General features: G+C 43.1%; 4 protein-coding genes and 1 long non-coding RNA gene across 11 annotated transcripts in view; 3 read left to right on the top strand and 2 right to left on the bottom strand.

The window, feature by feature from the left end:
• Positions 1-52: 52 nt before the first annotated feature.
• Positions 53-5,080, top strand: LOC108494094. 3 transcript variants are annotated; one of them, XR_001873738.1, is made up of 5 exons: positions 53-548; positions 1,153-1,267; positions 1,635-1,719; positions 2,783-2,878; positions 4,125-5,080. It is a non-coding gene; the product is annotated as an uncharacterized LOC108494094 (long non-coding RNA). The 3 variants fall into 3 exon arrangements; XR_001873736.1 differs by having other exon boundaries at positions 2,783-2,881; XR_001873737.1 differs by lacking the exon at positions 4,125-5,080 and having other exon boundaries at positions 53-526; positions 2,783-3,054.
• A 426-nt stretch (positions 5,081-5,506) lies between these two features.
• LOC108494091 (CD209 antigen-like protein E) lies at positions 5,507-12,367 on the bottom strand. 2 transcript variants are annotated; one of them, XM_017808240.1, is made up of 7 exons: positions 12,143-12,367; positions 11,365-11,463; positions 10,919-11,059; positions 10,325-10,479; positions 9,994-10,103; positions 9,167-9,599; positions 5,507-6,513 (listed from the first exon to the last, which is right to left on the bottom strand). In XM_017808240.1, the coding sequence occupies exons 1-6, from the start codon at positions 12,213-12,215 to the stop codon at positions 9,431-9,433; spliced, it is 747 nt and encodes a 248-aa protein (XP_017663729.1). In that variant the 5' UTR covers positions 12,216-12,367; the 3' UTR covers positions 5,507-6,513; positions 9,167-9,430. The 2 variants fall into 2 exon arrangements, with proteins under 2 accessions (XP_017663729.1, XP_017663730.1); XM_017808241.1 differs by lacking the exons at positions 5,507-6,513; positions 9,994-10,103; positions 12,143-12,367 and adding an exon at positions 11,552-12,099 and having other exon boundaries at positions 9,504-9,599; positions 11,365-11,466.
• On the top strand, positions 7,355-8,510 carry LOC108494015 (C-type lectin domain family 2 member E-like). Its single transcript, XM_017808079.1, is given in 3 exon segments — positions 7,355-7,688; positions 7,909-7,967; positions 8,372-8,510. Coding segments are annotated over 3 exon segments (372 nt in total). The 5' UTR covers positions 7,355-7,514.
• A 2,696-nt stretch (positions 12,368-15,063) lies between the features above and the next one.
• Positions 15,064-18,246, top strand: LOC108494093 (C-type lectin domain family 2 member E-like). Its single transcript, XM_017808246.1, has 4 exons — positions 15,064-16,188; positions 16,869-17,041; positions 17,354-17,460; positions 17,912-18,246. The coding sequence occupies exons 1-4, from the start codon at positions 16,104-16,106 to the stop codon at positions 18,234-18,236; spliced, it is 690 nt and encodes a 229-aa protein (XP_017663735.1). The 5' UTR covers positions 15,064-16,103; the 3' UTR covers positions 18,237-18,246.
• Positions 18,247-18,321: 75 nt separating this feature from the next.
• LOC108494092 (butyrophilin subfamily 1 member A1-like) overlaps positions 18,322-20,006 on the bottom strand; it is a 6,014-nt gene continuing 4,329 nt past the window's right edge. For 2 of the 4 annotated variants that reach the window (XM_017808242.1, XM_017808243.1), the window contains 2 exons: positions 19,798-19,900; positions 18,322-19,372 (listed from right to left, as the gene is read on the bottom strand). In XM_017808242.1, coding sequence (XP_017663731.1) covers positions 18,861-19,372; positions 19,798-19,900 — 615 coding nt within the window. In that variant the 3' untranslated portion in view covers positions 18,322-18,860. The remainder of the gene's footprint in view (positions 19,373-19,797; positions 19,901-20,006) is intronic. The other 2 variants (XM_017808245.1, XM_017808244.1) reach the window with 1 other exon arrangement.

Genomic DNA, 20,006 nt, shown 5'->3' with positions numbered 1-20,006 from the left:
GGGCGGGGCCGGAGCGCCGGGCGGGCCCGGGGGCGGGGCGGGACGGCACTGGGGCTGTGCCTGGCGCTGCTCCCCCACAGCGGCCCCTGCCCCCACAGCGGCCCCTGTCCGTTGTCCTGCACGTGTGTCTGCTCCTGGCTCTCTCCTTGTCCTTGCCCCTGTCCCTGCCATTGGTGCCGCTGCCCATCCCTACCCCTAATGCTGCTCCTGTCCCTGCCCCCTCCAGTCTTCCCGTTCCTGCCTCTGCCTCTGTCCCTGTCGCTGCTCCAGCGCCGCCCCTGCCCTTTTCCTGCCGGTGCCTCTGTACCTGTCTCTGCCACTGCCCCTGTCCTGTCCCCTCCCCTGCCCCTGCCTCTTCCGTGCCGGTGGAGGGCCGGTCACCTCCTTGCAGGCACGGCACTGGCAAACTACTCGTGTATGTGTGTGTATTTGTATATATATGCGGACGATCAGTGCTAAGAGCTCCTGGGGTGCTGTGTGGTTGTCAATAACTTGGATCTCGTCTGGGAATGGAAGTTAGCTGAAAGTGAGGCCATACCTTTGCAGTGGTAATACACCCGTGAAATTAAAATGTGCTCTAGTTGTAGCCCTAATTTCTCGCCCATAAGTTGGTTATTTAGCTCTTCCTCCAAACAGGAGGCACTGAGCGGTTCTTTGGAGCCGTAGGTATAAAGTCTGCTAGCAAGTTTGTGCAAGGAAAAGGTTAGGTTAAATGGAGGGGAGGGGGGAAGCTTCTTGCCGCGGGACGATTATTTAATAAAGGGATTACTGCTGTGGTGTAAATGGATAATACTTACATGTTGGTCATAACAAGTCTCCTTATGGGATATAAGAACAAAAATAGTGGGTTTCACTCAATCATTTCTTTGTAGGAATCAAATGTTTTTCTGTGTATAATGCTAAGGTCTATGAAATCAGTCCCTGTTACATGGGATGATAAAAGTAAAAAATATAAAATGAGAGAACTTCCAAGAATAGATGTAAATCTAGCACCCCTTTGAGATTATCAGTAATAAAGCCAAAGTCCAATGAGTCCCTTCTGAGATAGGGTCCTGCAGACTTGGACTGATGCATATGTGTAAGACTGGACTAAGGAATACCATGTGAATGCTCTTTTTCTTTCCTAAGTCTACATTTCTTGGTGTGTTTCAGGCTAAGAAACACGACGTTTTTCTCAGTTTTTGCATTTTGGATCAACACAGAGAGACAGAATTAATGCCCTCCTCCTGTTTTCCTTCTGTTGACTCATGAGATTTGCTTTGAAAAGGTGATTTTCATTTGTTGGGTGCCTTGGGCTAGAAACTGATGTCTCAAGCCTTGTACAAGCTGTAATTAATTCCATAATCTTATTTTTCTTTACAATTGATAGGTTATTCTTGTTTCACATGTATCTTGACATAATAAGATGCAGTATTTGGCCCATTCCTGGAACTGAATTTAACATTTCCTTAAGATTTTATGGTTTGGAGCTTTGATAGAAGTGGTGATGAAAGATCATCTCTCAGATGGATAGTTCACATGACAACATTGTATATGATAGTAATTGAATTTATTTTGATTCACACATGATTGTTCTGTGATACCTCAATTCTAATATGGCTATCATCTATTCAAGATTTTTTTCTCTACGGCAGATATGTGATGCAAATGAAGATCCAAATAAATGATAGATGAGTGGTTCTGCTGCCATTTTACACATCACTCTAATACCTAGAACTGGTGAGAAAAGGACTCTTCAGTGTTTTTCCTGCACTTTACTGTATATTATTGTATGTTATTTGTGTTTGAAGATTGTTTTTTAAAAAGTGGTGTAAGACAGAATGGCTATGTCTACTGAGATAGTGAATCCGAAAAATCGGTCCGAGAAACTGCTCAGAGACTTTTTATCTTTAAGCAGCAAGGTATTTGTTTATTCAACGTTGGGAGCAAGCCAGCTCATGCTGACAAACTTGCTCGACTTGTAAGTGCAAAACTAAGCCATTTTATACACTTTAGATACATGGTTACATCATTTATTATACATATTAATAAGTAGGCTGGTCTCTGGGCAGAGTCTTTCCAGGCGTGCACAGTCTTGTACTTTGGGGGTCTTCTGCTCAAGCCTTCATCCCTCTGGTGGTCGCCATGGACGTCTTCCTCAATTTGACCTCTTCAATTAGGTGACCTGAATCCTTCAAGCTTGCAAAATCCTGGCTCTGGGCCTTCTAGATCTTATTCAAACGTCTAGTTTACCTAATTTATTACCATGTGTGTATTACTCCTATTCTTTCTATAATAAGGCCTTTGGTCCAGTGAGCAGAACAGAACATGATATTAACCAGTGCTCCTAAAATGTTCTTCTAGCAAAACAGGTATTGAGGTTTCTTAGCAGGCCAAGATATTTCAGTTAACTCTTTTAGGCTTGGCTCCTGTTTCAATAGCAAGCCCATGCTGAAGCCATTGCAAAACAGGAACTTAGGAAGTTGAGAGGAACAGTCTGTTTATTAACTATTTGCTTCTGAGTCTTCTCCTTTCTTTTTCAAAATACTCTCACTACCTGTGTGTTTCTCTAAAATTCTCTACATCTGGCTCACAAGAGGCCTTTCTTTGAGTGGCATGATTGCTTTCCCTTTCCCCCTGTGGTTATTATTCGCTCATGAACAGATTTCTTTCCTTACCGCCACAGACCTCTTCCTTCACCACGTGGGACTTCGTTCACTGATACATGATTCTTCCTTCACTACACTTCACTGATACGCTGAGATTGATACATTCCCTCACTACCCCGGGCTTTCCTTGACAGGTCCGGACTGCAACCATCACTTTGACAAGACTGGGGCTCTAACCACCAGGAAGACCCCAAGAAGAGGATCAACGGGATGCCATTGGAACCCACAGAGTGGTGATATTTTTTCTACTTAATCTGTCTCTCTGTTACTCTCTCTCCCCACTCTACCCTCGCTCTCTCTTCCCTATTCCTTTATATCTCTCTCTACCTCACATTTACTGTTAAATAAAAATATGTACTATTGCCTTCGGCATATGGCCTTGTTTGCAGCTTAATTTTGTCAGAGGCATCTCTCTAATGATTTTAAAGAACCTGATCATAACAAGGTGATATCATAACTGATTTTATTTTTATAAGATATTCAGGCAAGTTTTACATAAAGGAAAACTTTCTCATATTTTCTCATTTGTCCATAATCTTGGTGGAAAATTACCTGCCCTGTAAGGTGTTTGCATTTAGGCCTTTTCATTCTTTCTTTTGAGTTGTGTCCTTTAGGATTGGCCAAGATTTCAGGTATTTTCCAGATATAAATTTCCTAATTGTCCTTGTGGTTCTGCTGTTTTACAGGTTGTAGAATTTAATTTACAGTGCTATAAACATGATTTTTTTTCATACAAAGTACAGACTGTTCTGAAGTTGATGCAGATATGGATGATATGAAATTTCATCTTTTTTTTCAAAATATTGCATAACTTTAAAGTACACAATCATAGATATATCTAATATTAGCTAAGTTTGATTTTGCTTAGTGGCAGCTTGATAGGGAATAGGGGAAATATTTTGAATTGATAAAAAGTGTTCCTAGGAATGCTAGGTTGTTTAATGAGTTGGTGCTGTAATGAATATGTATTCACATAATATGTGTATTCACATATGTATTCACATATAGTGTGTTTGTATCTGATTTTGTCTTTCTAAAGTACATGACCTGGTATACATTGGTCCCCTTATATGCTGCTCTAAATTGAGCTCTTTGAATGTCAGGCTCTACTAGCTCCCCTCAAGTCAATTACATAATTTTTCCATTCTTTGGACACTCTGTGTTCTGACACCTAGTGTAACACTAGGTTAACTTGACAGTCTGCTTTCTATTTTTCCATCATCACTTTTGAAGTCTGTGACAAGTCATTTACTTAATGATTAAGCAGTCTTTTAAAAGCCAAAGTCTTATCTGTTTTTTGTAGGGGGATGGAGGAAGAGAAAAAAATTATTTATAATAATGGCCTGTCTACATTCTGTTTTGTTATTGCTAGTAACCTTTGGCCAGACTACAAGAGCAGGTGTTTTGTTAATTTAAAATATTTTCATCCCTTAGCTTTAATTCAGCTGCAATTCCTTTGTCCTTGCTGGGTTTCAGGTTTCTGTCCTTCTGGAGAAAGCCAATCCTGAAAAATCAAGAGAAGGTCAAGCAGAAGCCACTGACTGTCCCCTTGTCCTATAAATCCATCAGTTGTCAACCACAGAGGATAGCTTCTGCTGATATTTCTTTCATGTATGTTTCTATTCTAATATTAATAATATTAGAATAAATACTCGAGGATGCAAAGTAGGAAATATCTTCTTTCTCTTCAATCAGTCGTCTGCTCTTCTGATTCCTTTGCTCTCCTCCATCCTCCATCTCTTTCTGTAAGGTTAGTTTTTGGTTACTGTCCCAGGCGTAAACAGTCAGTCTATTCTAGTTATTCAGCCACACTGCTATAATTTATTTTTCATCTCCCAGGGAACGTAATAAAGTTTAAATTAACTCAGCTTGTGTCTTCAGGAATTAGGCAAGTAAATATTTCTCTACATGCTAATTAATTTGAGACTGTAAAGGATATTAGTAGGCGTTAGTTTTATGCCATGTCCCCCAGCTTTCTCTCCCTTACAAATTTAAGGACCTCCTCAATGGTATTTCCTTGTACTCCATCATTTTGTTAGGTACACACTTGATGAAAAAAACAAAATCACTTTTCTGATTAGACTCATTGAATAATTTGTTATGATCAGTCATGTTTCTTTAGTTTCTTCAGCCTAATTTTCATATTTTCTGATAGCAGTCTAGTTTGCTGGTAACATTTAACTAAAACATAAATAATAACGTAGAGTTCATCTTGGCAGATAGTCTTCAGGTTGTGTGTTCTTGTAAGACGGGAAAAAAGCAAATAGACACTGGGTGGCAGATGAGCACTGTTGTTGAGGTCACTGATTACGGAGCATCTGTATATATTCTAAAAATGCAGGCAATTTGTTAAAATTGGTTATTGTTCTGTTATGGCAAAATAAAAATGTACTTTATGTTCCCTGTGTAATAAATACTGCTTGTACATTTTGCATTTGTTTTTCAAAATGCTTTTGTTCAGATCCCTTTCTTCCTTGCTTTTTGCTTTTAAGCGTTACTGTCATAATAAAGGGTAATTTGTGATGTCATTCCTGGTTCAAAAACATCAGTGACACTGGAAAAGGAGGATGCAAAGACTAAATTGATAGAATCTATTATTATCTCTACATAAAAGCCAAGGCAAAACAAAAAAGGGGGGGTATCTGAGTTAGTAAAGAGAGTGCTCATCTTCTCATATGACTGCTTTCACGGAAGCTTTGTGTGTATCACACTGTCAGGTATCTAGGTGCAGTGTGTAATGCTTGTTGTCCCCTGGGTGTAGCAGATTTTTTCTGCATGTGTCAGGACAGAGAAGACCAGTAATACCTCTAAAAGGGATGAGACTCTTTTAAATAGTGCCAAAGGATATGATGGTTTCATCGTCGTATTCTGGCCCTATAGAACACCTGTTCTTTATTCTGTACAGTACCTACGTATCTTTCATGACTCAAAATACAGGTGCTTGCTTTGTTGTTGTCTGCAAAAGTATCCAGCTTAGAGATTTTGCTTACTTTTTGTACAGTAGGGTATGTTATCTTCTTTCTACTTTCTAAATTAAAAAAATATTCAGAAAAACAAAGTGTATTCCTCAGGAGACGAACCAGTGCCTGCCTATGTCCTTGCTACATCAGAAGCTGGATCTCATATGGCAAAACTGACTATTGGCTTCTTTCCATGTGCCAAAAGTTCACAGAAGAGTACGTGGTTATTGTAAAGCTGGGATCCATTAAAAAGGCAGACAAGAAACGTGACTAGGGAAATGAAACCTGGAATGGGATTAAACATATTAGTCTCATTATTAGCTTTTTCTGAAAACTGCCAACCTTGTACCATTGTTTTGTTTGGAAAACGCCAAATTGCGGGGTTTGTTTTCAGTCTAATTAGAAGTGAACATGTCCTTGCCTCTGTAAAGACACAGAACTCATCCAAGTGAAGGTAGTAGCAACTTTTATAACAGAATATCCATTGTGATAAGTTTATTGTCTCATTTCAGGAAGGCAAAACACTTGCTGTAGTTTCTAAGCCAGATATTTGACAGTGTACTGTATAGCTTACCTCCTGTGCTGGGAGTTTAAGAAAGTATCTTCTGTCTGGCTGTGTCACCTATATGGAGCAGAGCTGACTTCCTTCGGTCAGAACAGAGTTAATGGGCTTCTGAAGAAAGAGAACTAGAGACAAGTGTGGTGTAGGGCTCAAGAAGACTTTGCTATGGCAACCCAGGATAATTCATCTCCCTCATCCAAGTATGAATCCTGTTGTCATGGTAATCTGGAGTACTTCATTCCTTCCCATCCACATATGCAGAGTTCCAAGCACATTTTATTTTGTGAGGGTAGCCCTGGATAGCTTGCTTCCCATCTCATCTGCACCCACCTTTGCACAGGCACTAATGTAATGAACAGCTGCAGAACTCAGAATTCAGACCACAGTACCTGCATTACATCAGAGTTCACTAGTGACTAAAACAGGACTTTACATAGATATGTAAGGCAAATCAGTTAATCAATGCAAGTTTTATTATCCATCCCTGCAGTGCTATCCTTTGAGCTATACTTCCAAGCAGGGTTCTACTCTATCAGGTCCCCCCATTTAGTGTTGGTGTACTGAGGCTCCCACCACAGCAATGCTGTGCTTTCATTAAAGCCAATGCTTTAAATTGCTGAGTGTTGTACCTTGTCCCTGAGGGACTGGCATCTCCTTTCTGCTTGTAATATGTAGATACTTACACTCTCAGTTAGTAGGACACTGCTCTCATGCTGTATGGTTGGTTGGCCAAATTACACAATGTGTGTTTACTACATGCTGGCTCTCTGGAGCAAATACATTTCAAAAGTTATGGTGACTGTCTTTCAACACTATTTAATGATGACACATTTGCTGAACAAACATTGGAATATTGTAATTTCATATAAATATTTTTTATTTCTGCAGGAGGCTGATTGGAATATTTAGTTCTTTTCCCATTGAGGTGACTCCTGGTCATACTGAAAACAGTAAAAAATCAGCTCAACCAAGATTTAGCATGCTGTGTATAAACACATACATTATACATATTTTGTAAAATATGCATTATACTTGCATGACAATCTCTGTCACAGCTTTGGACATTCTCTACAACATAACTATGTAGTGTGCCTTCAAGCTTCACAGTTCTCTCCATCTCCAAAAATTTTCCCAGCATCAAGAGATGTTTACCAAGCAAAGCTTGCTTCTCTTTTTTTCTCTAAGCTGTGATCCACGCACCTGGCTCCTCCCTTGATCACACCATTCCCAAGATCATCATCCCCAGTTCTCCCAGCTTCTAGGGATAAAAATAATAAATCCCATTCTTCTGCTTTTTAGAACTGCCCACATATCTCACTTGGCTTTCTCTTTTTCAGTTATCTTATGGAATTCCATTTCCCTCACCCGGATTTCTTCCATGTGTGCCCAGACACCTGCCTTGGCTTCCAAAGTAAATGCTATTATTTTTCTGAGGCTGAGGGCAACGGGACTGCAAGTCGGGAAAGGTGCAAGGCCCTGGGAGCTTCACTGGCCATCATAAGCACCATGGATGAACTGATAAGATCTGTGCTTGAGTCTCTATGCCAGCACCCGGACAGGAAACATGAAAGCAAAACCAATAAAGTAAGATTCCAGCTCCAAACTGCACCCAGTGGTGTAGCCAGGAGCAGATACTTTGGGAAAAGCATCACCTCTGTGTGGGGTAATGGACAGAGATGGAAAAGAAGAGGTGGGGAAGACAAGACTGGCTAAACTATGATGTTTCTTTGCTTTACAGATTTTCATTATATGCTATAAGGGCGAAGCAAACCACAGCTTGCAAAAGAGGAACAGCAAGTAGTGGTGGACAGATAGCACAGCCTTCAACAGCAGGTTGGTCCCTCTGTCCATGTTGGGCACTTGGGGTCAGCCCCTGGGGCAGGTCTCTCTCTTAGTATGGTAGGACAGGGCCCTCGAGGGCTGTTGCATTGCTGCTCCCACCTTGAAGGGATTTCTTAGTGGATATGGGAATGATCCATCCTGGGATGGGGACCTTCTCCTGACACCATATCCAGGCTGCTCCTGGCTTTCGATAGGAGTTTTGGGATGGACCAGAGACTGCACAGCAATCCCCTACTGGATACCCTCAGCCAAGCACTACCCCTTCTCTCCTAGAGAGGAAATTTCAGCTTTTCTTAATGCTTTGCAGGTAGTTTTCTTCTTTTCCTCTTCTTGCTCTCCTGAGCATGTTGGCATTGCAGGTTTGAGGTGCAGGGTAGTGGGCCATGTGCATAATTGAGCCAAGGGAGGATCAGCTCATCCTTGATCCCCACCAATAACAACTGGGTCTGCAGCAGACCTGACAACTATGTCCTCTGGAAGGGAAAAGAGACCCTGTAAACAGGACTGATCAGGAGACAGGGAAGAACTGAGCACAGCTTCCTTTGATAAATCCCTACATGGGAACCTATCACCAACACAAAAGAATTTGTATTATCATGAGACTTTATGCCCAGACAAGCTGGATGGCCATTGCTGCTGGAGCACTGCAGCAGCAAATCCTATTGATAATTTCTATGTTATTTGGAAAGCAGACTTTATCTAAAAGTCACTCAAATGCATAAGCTATGCATTTGGGCTGAATTAATTTCAATGAATAGGTTTCTCTGCTTGACAAGGAGGTCAAAAAATGGCGGGGAGGGAATTTAGTAATAACAACAAAACCAACCAACCAAATAAAACCCCAACCTGCCTCCCCCAAAAAAATCAAAAAGCAAGCACACAAACAAAAGCCAAACCAAAAAAACTACTCCAAAACAATAGCAACAAATAATCCCAAACAAAAAACCAACAAAAAAAGTGCAAAAGACAAACCAAACCCTCCAAATCCCCAAAACTCGAGCAAAACCCAGCTGTCTGCATCAGTCTATGTGCTGACACTCTCAGCGGTGCTTGGAGAGACGCACACATGTAAGTTCTGTCACTCAGGAAAGCTTTTTTGAGTTGAAATTTCCCTTGTTTATATGTGAACCATGGTGTGCCACCTGTGCTCTCACCTGAGTTATCTCAGTAAATTGAGGCAAACCACTTTGATAAGCTTTTATTGATGTTGTAGCTCTATCCTCTATCATCACTGTGCATGAGGCACAGGCTTTTCTGATTTCCCATTCAGGGGCTCATCTGTGCCTCCCAAGCTGGTCTTGATCCTTGTGGGAAGTGGATTTGCAAAGCCTGAAATCTTCTGCAAAGACATAATGATGAGAACGGGGCTGATTCCACCTCAGCATCTCATGGGATGGGCATTTTGGGGTGGGCATGTGTCAGATGGAGGCATTGTGTTTCTCCTCGCCTCCTGCTGTTATTGGGTAGAGCTGGAAGGGGTTTTTTTTGCAAACCCACTTGTGTTTGGCATCGCATCTATGAACCTCAAAGCCCTTGGCTTTTAGTGTCCCGCACCCTTCACCCATCTCCTCCAGGGAGGTGCCAAACCTGCAGAATAAAAATTACATTGCTTAAGGGAGGAAACTTTCCCAGTTTTGTAGAAAAGAAGAGGTGTGTGGGGTTCTCCTGCTCTTTTCCTGCACTTTCTCATCATACTGCACCATTTCACTGGTGGGTGCTCAAATTTGAGAGGAACTGGTGTGCGCACAGTAAGATCTGTGAGGAGCATATGTGGCGCGTGAAAAGATGTGTTGCTGCATGGGTCTGATGGGAGCTGTGGGGTTACCGCGCTCTGCCAGCTTTTGGTCTGCAGAGCTTTAGCAGGGGAAATATGAGACCATTGCACAGACCCCAACAGCTTAGAGAGATGGGTCAGGGCATGAACTGGGTCTGAAATGGAGCAAAGCTTCTTTTTACACCAACAGGCTGTGGATACACTCACATTTTGGGGTTGAAGGGTGTGTCATCCACCCATCTCCACTCCTTTTGATGCGACCTTACTCCAATCCACACTGGTGGTGGGCTTTTGCCTGTAATAACCTTGATGTGCTCCTGGAAAATGGAAGTGACCAGTTGATTCCAAAATCTCTCTGTGGAGGGCTTTGTGGGGTGCAAAGCCATGGAGTAAATCTGACTTCCAAACTCATGAGACATGAATGTCCCCAATACTTTGAATGCTTTTCCAAGCCCTCCTGCTACTAGGCACTTTTTGCTTCCCTGCCCACTCAAAAATCAGGACTTTTGGGTCCTTTTCAAGCCTTCTCCCTATTTACCCTTTCTTTCTTTTCCTGGAGTACCACCAGCTGAGAGTCTTGATTTTTGCAGCTTTTTGTGCCTTGAGTCCAGTTTCCCAATTCCTCAGAAAGCCAGTAGCATCCTTCCCCATGTAGCTGCCAGTCCTGGGGACACAGCTTGCAGCCAGCATAGGCTGCAAGAGAAGAAAAAGCCATGAGACACCCCACAGGGTGGTCAAGGTCTTCCCCAGCCACCAGCTGAAGGCTCTAAGGGCTTCCCCATCTCACACCCTGGCCCTTTTCCCATCCTTGAGTTTTTTAACATCATTGTGGTTTTTCCTGCTCAGCCACCAGACAGAAGGATGATGACTGCAGCTGGGTGACCACAAGGCCAAAATGCCTGGTGAGAGAGAGGGCAGGATGGTGAGAAATCTCCTCCCTTGGGATGACCCTGCTTCTCTGTGGAGGAGGGATCAGCAAAAATTGCATGGAAAAGATAATTCTTTCTTGCAACACTCTTCTTTGCAAAGTAACGCTTGGTGGCCTCGCAGCCCCAAGGGTGTCCTTGCAGAAGCCCTCCACAAAGCTCTCATCTGAGCATTCCCAGCAGAGCCAGGAGGAATGGAGGATTACCTGTGGGGCTCTCCACTTGGGGCTTGCAGAAATACCGCACCAGGGATGAAAACATGTATTGCTCCTTCTGGTTCCTTCCTTGGATCTCATCACCTGGCTGGGGAACTCTCATCACCACTGGCTGCGGAGAGCCCTGAAAAACTTAGAGAAATGATCGGGAGGGAGAAGCTCCAGACATTTGGGGATAAAAGCCAAAAACCCCATAAAACCAGGTTTCATTTTCTCACGCAGTTAATTAAGCCAGCCTGAAAAACACAACTTGTGTACTCCACCTTTTTAACAATAATGTTTTTAACTTAGAGAGAACTTACTCTTGGTGGGTGATGTTGCATCTCTATGGGACAACCTCGTCCCCTCCAGAGGCTGAAATGCTTGAAATAAACCCTGATATCCCCTCTCAGGCTGCTCTCTGAGGTGTGAGATGTAGGTAAGAGCTGATTACTTACCCTGCACACTCAGTACCACCACCAGGACCAGCAGGATGAATTGCCCCAGCCCCCCAGCTTTGAGGAGGAGCCCGTGCCACCATGGACAGGAGTCAGGAGCTGAAAGAGATCATATTTGCTTAAAAAAAATGAAACATGAAAAAGCTGGGCTTTTAGAGGAAAAAGAAAAAGCCCCTCTGTCAAGCTGGTGAGTTGGAGCAGAAGTTTACAGCTTCTTTGCTTCCTCTAAAAAGTAAATCACCACTGATGAGGTCTAGTGTGAGGGCATCACCCATGGGTGGTTTCTCAGGTGGTGGAGGGGCTGCAGGAGCCTCAGGAGCAGCTTTGGGCACCCAGTGATGGACCTTGGGGGACCTGAAACCTTCTGAAATGGGATTAATTTTAGAGCTCCCAGCAGAGCTGGGAGTCAGTGAGACATAGGCCTCCCCAGCTCTCATCTCCACCAGTATTCCAGACAAGATCTCAGCAGCTTTCCTTCCCATTCAGGTGTGTTGGCTCATGTTGGGCTTCTTGGACCCATTCGCCTATAAAGTAGAGTCTCAGAAGCAAAACTGTTCTAATTCCAGATGTTTGTCAGCCTCCTCCATCCCCTTCTTGCTCTTTTTCCTCCTCTTTTCAAGCCAGAATCCCACCTTAGAAGACATTTAGCCATCCAGTGTTCTCTGCAATCTTGGAAACCTCAACACAGGAATGGAGAAGCAAGCAAACCCAAGAGCAAACAAACTCAAAAGTCTTCCCAAAGCTTGAAATAACCATGTTTCCCCAAAACAGGACTTACCATAACGTTTCTCAGCAGGAGAAGAACCATCTCCAAGATGCCTTAAATCAGCATAAACAATTTCCCCAGCCATGGCCACTCAGAAGGTTACAGGACCAGCCCAAAAGTGACAGTGTCCTTGGACAACCTTTTGCCTTGTGAGCTATCTACTCATGCCTTCATCCGGCTCCAGGAAATGGTATTGACCAGGGCTTTTATCTGTTTTTTTTTTTCCTTTTTAATATATATATATATATTCTATAGCCTTCCCTTGTAAATGAAAGACGGTGAGGGAATGGGTGTCCTCCAGCCAGAAGGAGATGGCACATCTGGAGTAGGTGGCATGCCTGGAGGTGTAGAAACACCTATGGGTTTGATGGTTGTGTAAAACATTTGTGAAAGCATGCAGAAATTAAAAAAAAAAATTTAGGAAAGCCTTTAAATAAGGTTTTTCAGGATAAGGCTGAAGTGTGTCAGGGGCTGTATCAGTGTGGCCACAGGCAGGTAACTAGATGAGGAGGCAGGTGGCATTTGGTGTTTCTTCTCCAAAATATGGGCTGGGAGTGACTTGAGATGCCTTTTGCTCTGTGTGACTTTTTCTGCTGTTTTTGACACAATATTTGGCCTATGTTTGACCCTATGTCAGGGAGATCCAGTGTGGTCAGGAGTGGCCTAGCTCCTGTTCTCACTAGGAGGAGGTGAGAGTCTGAATTTCCTGCAGGCTGCTACTGAATTTTATTATTTTATTTTATTGCTTTATTTTATTTTGATTTTGAGTTTTCTCCTGCAGGCCCATCCCTTCCACTCCTGATGTGTCGCCTTACACTACCCAGACCCATGCTTCCTCCCACATTTGGGACACCTTGGCCACTGATTGGAATGACCACCAATTCCCAGCCTATGCTGACCTTTTTCCCTCCCTTTCTTCATTTTTTTTGGTGTTAACTCAGGTTTTGGCCACTGCTGTAACACCCCCAAGCAACACCTTTTTGTAGAGTTAAAACCAATGTTTTTTGCCTCAGACACCCAGAAAACAGCAAGAAAAAAAATAGAAATTTGCCTCAATACCTGCCAGCAGCAAGAAATGGGGTAAAAAGAGGATAAACCCAAAGGTCCAAAGGTCCCAGAAGGAAAACCATTGCATTATTTTATTTTTTAATTAATTTTTAAAAATTTTTAAATTTTATTTTATTGTTCTTATTTTAAATTTTTTTTATATATTTTTATTATCTCATGTTTATTTTTATTTTATTTTCCACCCGCAGCATCTGTGACCCTCACAGAAAGTTTTTGTGGTCAGCTGCTGTCAGTCAGCTTTCCTGCCCTCTGCAAAAGCAGCCCCTCCAGTGGTGTGTGACCACTGATTACAAAAAACCCCTCAGAAATGTAAAATAAAGTAGGGTTTAGGGTAAAATCCTGCAACTGGGTAGCTTAATTGCAAGAGCACTTATTTTTTACATTTCTATATTTAAAAAATGGTAAAATTGGCTGAAGGGAACTGCACTTCATCCCTGAAGTCCCTTTTGGGGTGCCTCAAGATCCCAGGGCAGAGCAATCCCCATCAGCATTTCCCCCTCCTGCACACCAAAAAAAGCATTTTTGGATAATCTGTCTTCCCCAGCTGAGAAAAAAAGCTGTAAATGCAGGAAAAGGTGCTGAAGGGGGTGCAGGGTGCAGCTGAAGTGGAACCCCTGCTTCGATGGGTGGACAGGCAGGTGGCCCTCGGGCAGGCAGACCCATAACCCTGTAGGAGGTGCAGGAAAATCCCTGGGAAAAAAACTATAAAATAAACCAAAATAACTTTTTTTTCATACTGTGTTTCTGTTTCTCTTCACACAGAAGGTTATGCCTCAGCATCTGGCTTGTTCCCACCGGGTGAGGGGGCTTGGGATGGGCTGGGGGACTAAGGGGAGGTGGTCTTAAGTGTGGAAGAGAATTTCAATTGCTGGGAGAAGTTTAAATTGCTGGAGAAAATTTTAATTGGGGGAGAAAATTTTAATTGGGAGAAGAAAACTTTAATTATGGGGAGAAATTTTAACTGTGGGCAGAAATTTTCAATGGAGGGGATTTTAATAGGGGGAGATTGTTTTAATTGGGAGGAAAAAACTTTAATTTGAGGGAGAAAACTTTAATTTTGGACAGAAGATATTAACTGAGTGGAGAAGATATTATCTGGGAGAGAAAACTATTGAGGAGAAAGGTTTGCAGGGAGGAAATTCTAATTATGGGCAGAAAATTTTAATTGAAGATACTTTAATAGGGGAAGAAGACTTTAATTGAGGGAGAAAACTTTAATTGGGGGTGCAAGTTTGATTGTGGGAGAAAACTTTAATTGCAGGGAGAAAAATTTAATTGAAGGGAGAAACGTATAAGTAGGGGGAGAAAACTAATTGAGGAGAGAAAACAATTTGGGGAAGAAAACTTTAATGGAGGGAAGTTTGATTGGGGGAGAAAATTATAATTGGAGGGAGTAGATTTTAATTGTGGGAGAAAACTTCAACTCGGGAGAAAAGTTTCATTCCAGGGAGAAAATTTTAAATATGGGGAGAAAAGTTAGAGCGCTGACAGCCTTTGTGGTACCTCTGACAGATGGAACTTTGCTTGGCAGGTGAGGCAGGAGCAGCTGTATACGTGGAACCCCAAAAATGGAGGAAATGAGAGATTATTCCAGATTTTTGGGCATGGAGAGGAGCAAGAGGGCAGGTAACTGTAGGGCAATGAACTGAAGAATCACTGGGTTTGTTTTTCTTTTTAATACTTCTGTAATTTGAGAACAAAAGCCAGCTGAAGTAAGGTTGTAAGGGGGTGAGGGGAAAGCTTTTTCTAGCACTTCCCTTGAGGGAAAATTTTTGTCACTCAGCAGATGGAACTTTTGCTCTAAACAGCCCCATTTCAGACACTGTGGGTTATTTTCATTTAGGATTAACCCTTCCTGAGGCACTCAAGTAACTGATTCTTTTGGGTATATTTTTTCCACAAATATTCCAATTTTATGATTTATTTTGGATGAGAATAAAGAAATTTTTGAAGAGTTGAACTGTTAAAAGCCCCAAAAAGAAGTTTGGTCTTTAAATGCAACTTGGACACATCAGCAAAATATTTATTAACTACTTCTTTCCCTTCAACACTGCCCTGTTTCAGGTCTCCTTATTTTGCTCCCATCTCTATCATCCTCTTGGTCCACAATAAGGTAAAAAAGCAGCTTTGGGAGTCTTTTCCATCATCTCAGTCTATTCAACCAGGGACTAAGATTTTTGGGGAATTTTTTTTTGATTTAGAAATTTGTTGATTTTTCCTATTTGCTAATTTTTTTTAATTATTGATATTTTTTATATATATATGGGTTTTTTTTTAAAATTAGCTGGCATATTTGGTTTCTGACTTACTTTCTAATAACATTTTTCCAAGAGGAAGAGGGGAAAGGAGGGTTTGTCCCATGAGGTTTGGTTCATGTGATAGATGGGGACAAAAAGGGAAAAGCTTAAATAAAAAGTGGGGGTAGTCCCATGAGGTGAAATCACTAATATTTTTAGGTAAAACTGCTAGGAAACAGAATTTTCATTGCTCATAGTGAAGGGAAAGAGCATATTCTTGATCACAGGACCCAGAGATGGAGGCACCATGACTTGGATAATTTTCAAGACCCAAAGTGTCTCAGTTTAGGTGGAGAAAAAACCTCCACTGAACTTTAATAATGAGGTAGAACCCAGAAATTAAGGCATGATTTTAATTATGGTGCATCTCAGGAGTTTCAAGCTGGAGCTGTGGAGGAGAGTCTCCATAGAGTTTCCATAAATTAAAAAAAATACATAATTTTGGAGAAGAATTTTTTTATATTTCTCACACAAAATGATACCAAGTCCCCTGGCATGAGGAAGAGACCAACCTGTCATCATCTGGGCATGACCTGGAGCATGTTGCTCCCCTGGAAACTCTCACAGAGGCACTGAAGGTCTGTTCTCCTGCAGGTCACAGCCTGGACATGAAGCCGGAGGCACGTGTCGCCTGCCAGGTGATGCTGGCAGCGCTCTTCACGGCTCTGCTTGTCACAGCCATCACTTTTGCAGGTTGGTTTTAGGTCTCATGAGGAATGTCTCTGAGATATTTTGGGTTGTTGCACATGTTGCACAGATCGACCTCCACTTCTCCTGTGGAAGACAGAGCCTACCCAACCTGCTGTCCTATTCAGGAGAGGGACATTTCAGAGCAGCCTTTCCACAGAAGACCAAACTCATCCCCTTGGTGCAGGGGCTGATGTCATCCAGAAATCCTTAGAAAACCAACAGGAAGAGCCATTTCATACATACAGCCACCCAAAAGTATTGTTTTCAGAGAAGAATGGGCCTAGAGACGTTGGCTTGAGTTCCAACAAGCTAAGAAGTCTCCAGGAACAGGAGAATTTATTTTCTATCATTTTCACTACTTTTGCATTAATCATAGAGAGAAACACCCAAAAGCATATTAGGGATAGGATTATTTTGAAATTCCTTTTAAAACTGCAGTTTTCTGAAGGCTATCACCCTGTTTCTTTCTTTGCAGTCATGTTTCTTGGTCAACACCACAAGCTGGGCCATGATTTGAGCTTATTTTCTCCCATGATTTCTCTTGGTATCTTGATTTTTCTTTTTACTCACAGTTGAGGCAGATGCAAGACCTTCAGAGACCATTGGGTGGAGGATGACCTCCCCACTTGAGAGACGCAAGGGAAAGGTGCTGCTCCTTAACACTGTTCTATTTTTAATGACAGTGCAGGCTTTTCAGCCTCATCCCCAGCCCTACTTTCAGTGCCCCTCCGACTGGATCAAATATAGAGGAAAATGCTACTATTTTTCGGAGGCTGCAGGGAACTGGACATCCAGCCAGGACAACTGCTCAGCACTTGGTGCTTCCTTGGCCATCCTGGACAGCATGGAAGACTTGGTAAGGAGACAAGAGGACACACTTAGCGTCAGGAAAAAACCCCCAAACCAACATATTTGACACCTCATGGTTTATTTGATTGGTCTTCCTTGGAGATCCGGGGCAGGAACTTGGGGAAGAGGGTTTTCTTGAGGCTTGGTCATCATGGGTCTCTTGAAATTCCTCACCAAAGCCAACTGCTGCAAGAACTGTAGCTAGGTGACACATCTTGTTAGCAGGTGGAAAGGTTCAAGCCCCAAAGAAGCATAAGTAACTGGTAAAATGGAGATTTTTTGTTAGAAGGAGGTAAAAACCTTTTTTCCTCTTTTTTAGAGCTTTGTGATGAGATATAAAGGCATTTCAGAGCATTGGATTGGCCTTTTGCGGAAAGATGAGGAACAGCCATGGCAATGGGTGAACCACTCACTTTTATCACACTTGTGAGTCTGTGTTTGTCATCGTTACTTAGTTAGTTGGTGTTTCCCCACCACGAAACATGCATTTCTTCTGGCACTTGAGGTGCATCCAGAGGCAGTAATGGGACAGTGATGTTTGGGAAGGGTAACACTGCATCTTATTTCTCTCCTTGACCTAAGATATGGGAGTGGTGTGTTTGGTGAGAAAATACTGAAATTAGATGTTTTATAGTAAGTTTTTTTTTTCTTGCAAAGCTTTGGATTTCTTATTAGAAATAGAGATAAATCAGCATCAGTGTTGGCATATTGATGCTGAATAATTTCTACTCCTATATAAGAAATATATATTGATATTTTGTCATGTTGATGCCCAAAAGGATGCCCAAGAACTGACATGGGGGGAAGCCTATTTGTGACTTTTCTCCTTTTTCCTGCTGAGCCTGTCTGAGGGGGATTTTCTCCTCTGTCCTTCCAGGTTTCAAGTCCATGGTGGTGGGCTCTGCGCTTACCTGGATGACAACGGGCTCAGCTCCTCCTACTGCAGCACTGAGAGGAGCTGGATTTGTAATAAACCTGAGCTGCAGAGCTCAGGCAAGGGCAATGGGATGAGACGGGCTAAAAACCTCTGTGTCAGCTCCTTGGGTGCTGAAGGGAGGGCTTCTCACACTCAGATACCTGCTGCACCAAACCTCAAAAAGGCTTTGAATCCTCTGCATGACGGGTTCTTGAGGGTACCAGGGGACCAACAAGGTGTCGATGGGAAAGGGCAACCTTTGGAGACCCATGTAGGGCAGTCCTAGGGGATCCTGGGGGCTAGGGCAGCCTTGGGGGGTCTTTTTAGGTCTAGGGCAACTTGGTGAGAGGTCAAATGCAGACACCGCCTGCTTCTTAGAAAAAAAAATTTATTATATTCTGAGCACATTTATATAAATTGCATGTTAATTACTTGGAAATACATCCTGAGCATGGAGAGGGAACGAGTGGGCAAAGTGAGTGTGAGCACATCCTTGTGATGACAAAATCAGCAGCTGGCATTAATGCAAAGCCTGCAAAAATTAAGACTTTTAATGTGGGTTGGAAGCCTGGCCAGTGATGGACATTGGGGTCAGCAAAGGAATTATCAGAGAAGGCTATCTGGGAGGAAAAGTCAAGTTTTCAGGTCAAAACCAGTTCTGTGAAGCCCTGCTTCTGTTAACAAGCTTTGAATGAATTTAATGACAGTGGCTTTGAGATGAGACAAGCTGTGCTGAGCTCAGACTCAAAATCCCCTGGACATAACCCAAAATAAAGACATCTATGATGAAGGTTGGACCATGAGTTGAGCTGGAAAGGACTCCAAGACCTGGAAGAGAAGACTGGAGGAGCATCAAGGAGCATTCCAAACACCATGGTGCAACCAGCTGTGGAAGGATCCTGTCAGCACATCAGCCCTTGGGGGACAGTTTGATGGTTGAGAGGAGCACACAGAAGTAGGGGAAGACCTTCTCTCCACTGAAGGAAGCCACAGGGAAGGTGAAGATGCACTGGCGGCTGCCAACAGCATAGAAGGAGACCTGTCCCACCTCGTAGTCCAGGTACACCCCAATCTCCCCATTGAGGAGTGGGATGGAGGTGTTGGATGGAGCCGTGAGGGCAACACAGAGCTCATCATACTTCTGCAAGCCCCAAATCTCAGCACTGGGCTTGAAGAGGACCCGGCCTTTCCTCTGAACCGACTCACGGGCCACTCCCACGGCCCAGAAGCGCCCATTGGCCTCCACCTCCCAGTAGTGACGGCCTGAGGTGAAGCCCTCACTGCCCAGCATGCACGGATCTGTGTCAAACCGGCCGGGACCCTCAGGCCACCGGCGCTGAGGTCTGCCCCAAGTGGCCTTTTTGAGGTCCTCGGAGAGGATCACCTCAGGACCCACTGTGGCTGGATCCAGGGTCACATCCACTGAAAAGCAAGACAGAGAAGGGATTAGAAGCCACATTTAAGTGTAGAGGAGGCACCCAAAAACCTGATTCAAAAGTCACTGCTGACTTTTCAAGGAGAAAGGGAGAGGAGGGGTGAGGTTGGAGATGGAAGAGTGAAGAGGTGGAGGTTGGAAATGGAGGATATCCAGCTCAGGTCGGAGACAGAGAAGTCAAGAAAAGGAGACTCTCCAGTTGAGACTGTAGAAGGAAGAGATAAAATATGGATGCTGGAGATGGAGGATCTCTGGGCCAGCTTGGAGATGGATGAGTTAAGACATGGAGGCTGGAGATGGAGGACCCAGGGATACAGAAGGTAGAGCTGGAGAATCTCCAACTCATTAGACATCTCATTTGATGCAGCCCAGAAAACACCAGGTATTAGTACTTTGCTCCTGCTTTGATTACCTTCAAACTGTTTGGCAGTGTGGTAGTCCAGGGCAAGGTCCCACGTGCATGGCCGTGGTTTGAGGAAGAAAGCCATTGTGCCTGCAGTGTCTTCCCCTCCTGGCTGGAGGCAAGAGAAAGAGAAAGAAAGGGAAGGAAAGAAAGGGAAGGAAGGAAAGAAGGAAAGAAGGAAAGAAGGAAAGAAGGAAAGAAGGAAAGAAGGAAAGAAG

This window comes from Lepidothrix coronata, unplaced genomic scaffold (genome assembly GCF_001604755.1).
Source record: "Lepidothrix coronata isolate B3197 unplaced genomic scaffold, Lepidothrix_coronata-1.0 Scaffold22, whole genome shotgun sequence".
NCBI classification, from domain to species: Eukaryota; Metazoa; Chordata; class Aves; order Passeriformes; family Pipridae; genus Lepidothrix; species Lepidothrix coronata.
This window is presented reverse-complemented; position numbering and strand designations above follow the sequence as displayed.

Bases quoted from the DNA above. Each gene is read 5' to 3' on its own strand.
- LOC108494093 (XM_017808246.1), top strand. From the start codon at position 16,104: ATGAAGCCGGAGGCACGTGTCGCCTGCCAGGTGATGCTGGCAGCGCTC. The intron at 16,189-16,868 runs GTTGGTTTTAGG...TTTTAATGACAG, and splicing joins CACAGCCATCACTTTTGCAG to TGCAGGCTTTTCAGCCTCAT. The intron at 17,461-17,911 runs GTGAGTCTGTGT...CTGTCCTTCCAG, and splicing joins CACTCACTTTTATCACACTT to GTTTCAAGTCCATGGTGGTG.
- LOC108494091 (XM_017808240.1), bottom strand. From the start codon at position 12,215: ATGGCTGGGGAAATTGTTTATGCTGATTTAAGGCATCTTGGAGATGGT. The intron at 11,464-12,142 runs GTAAGTCCTGTT...GATCTCTTTCAG, and splicing joins TCCTGCTGAGAAACGTTATG to CTCCTGACTCCTGTCCATGG. The intron at 10,480-10,918 runs GTAATCCTCCAT...CTTCTCTTGCAG, and splicing joins CCAAGTGGAGAGCCCCACAG to CCTATGCTGGCTGCAAGCTG.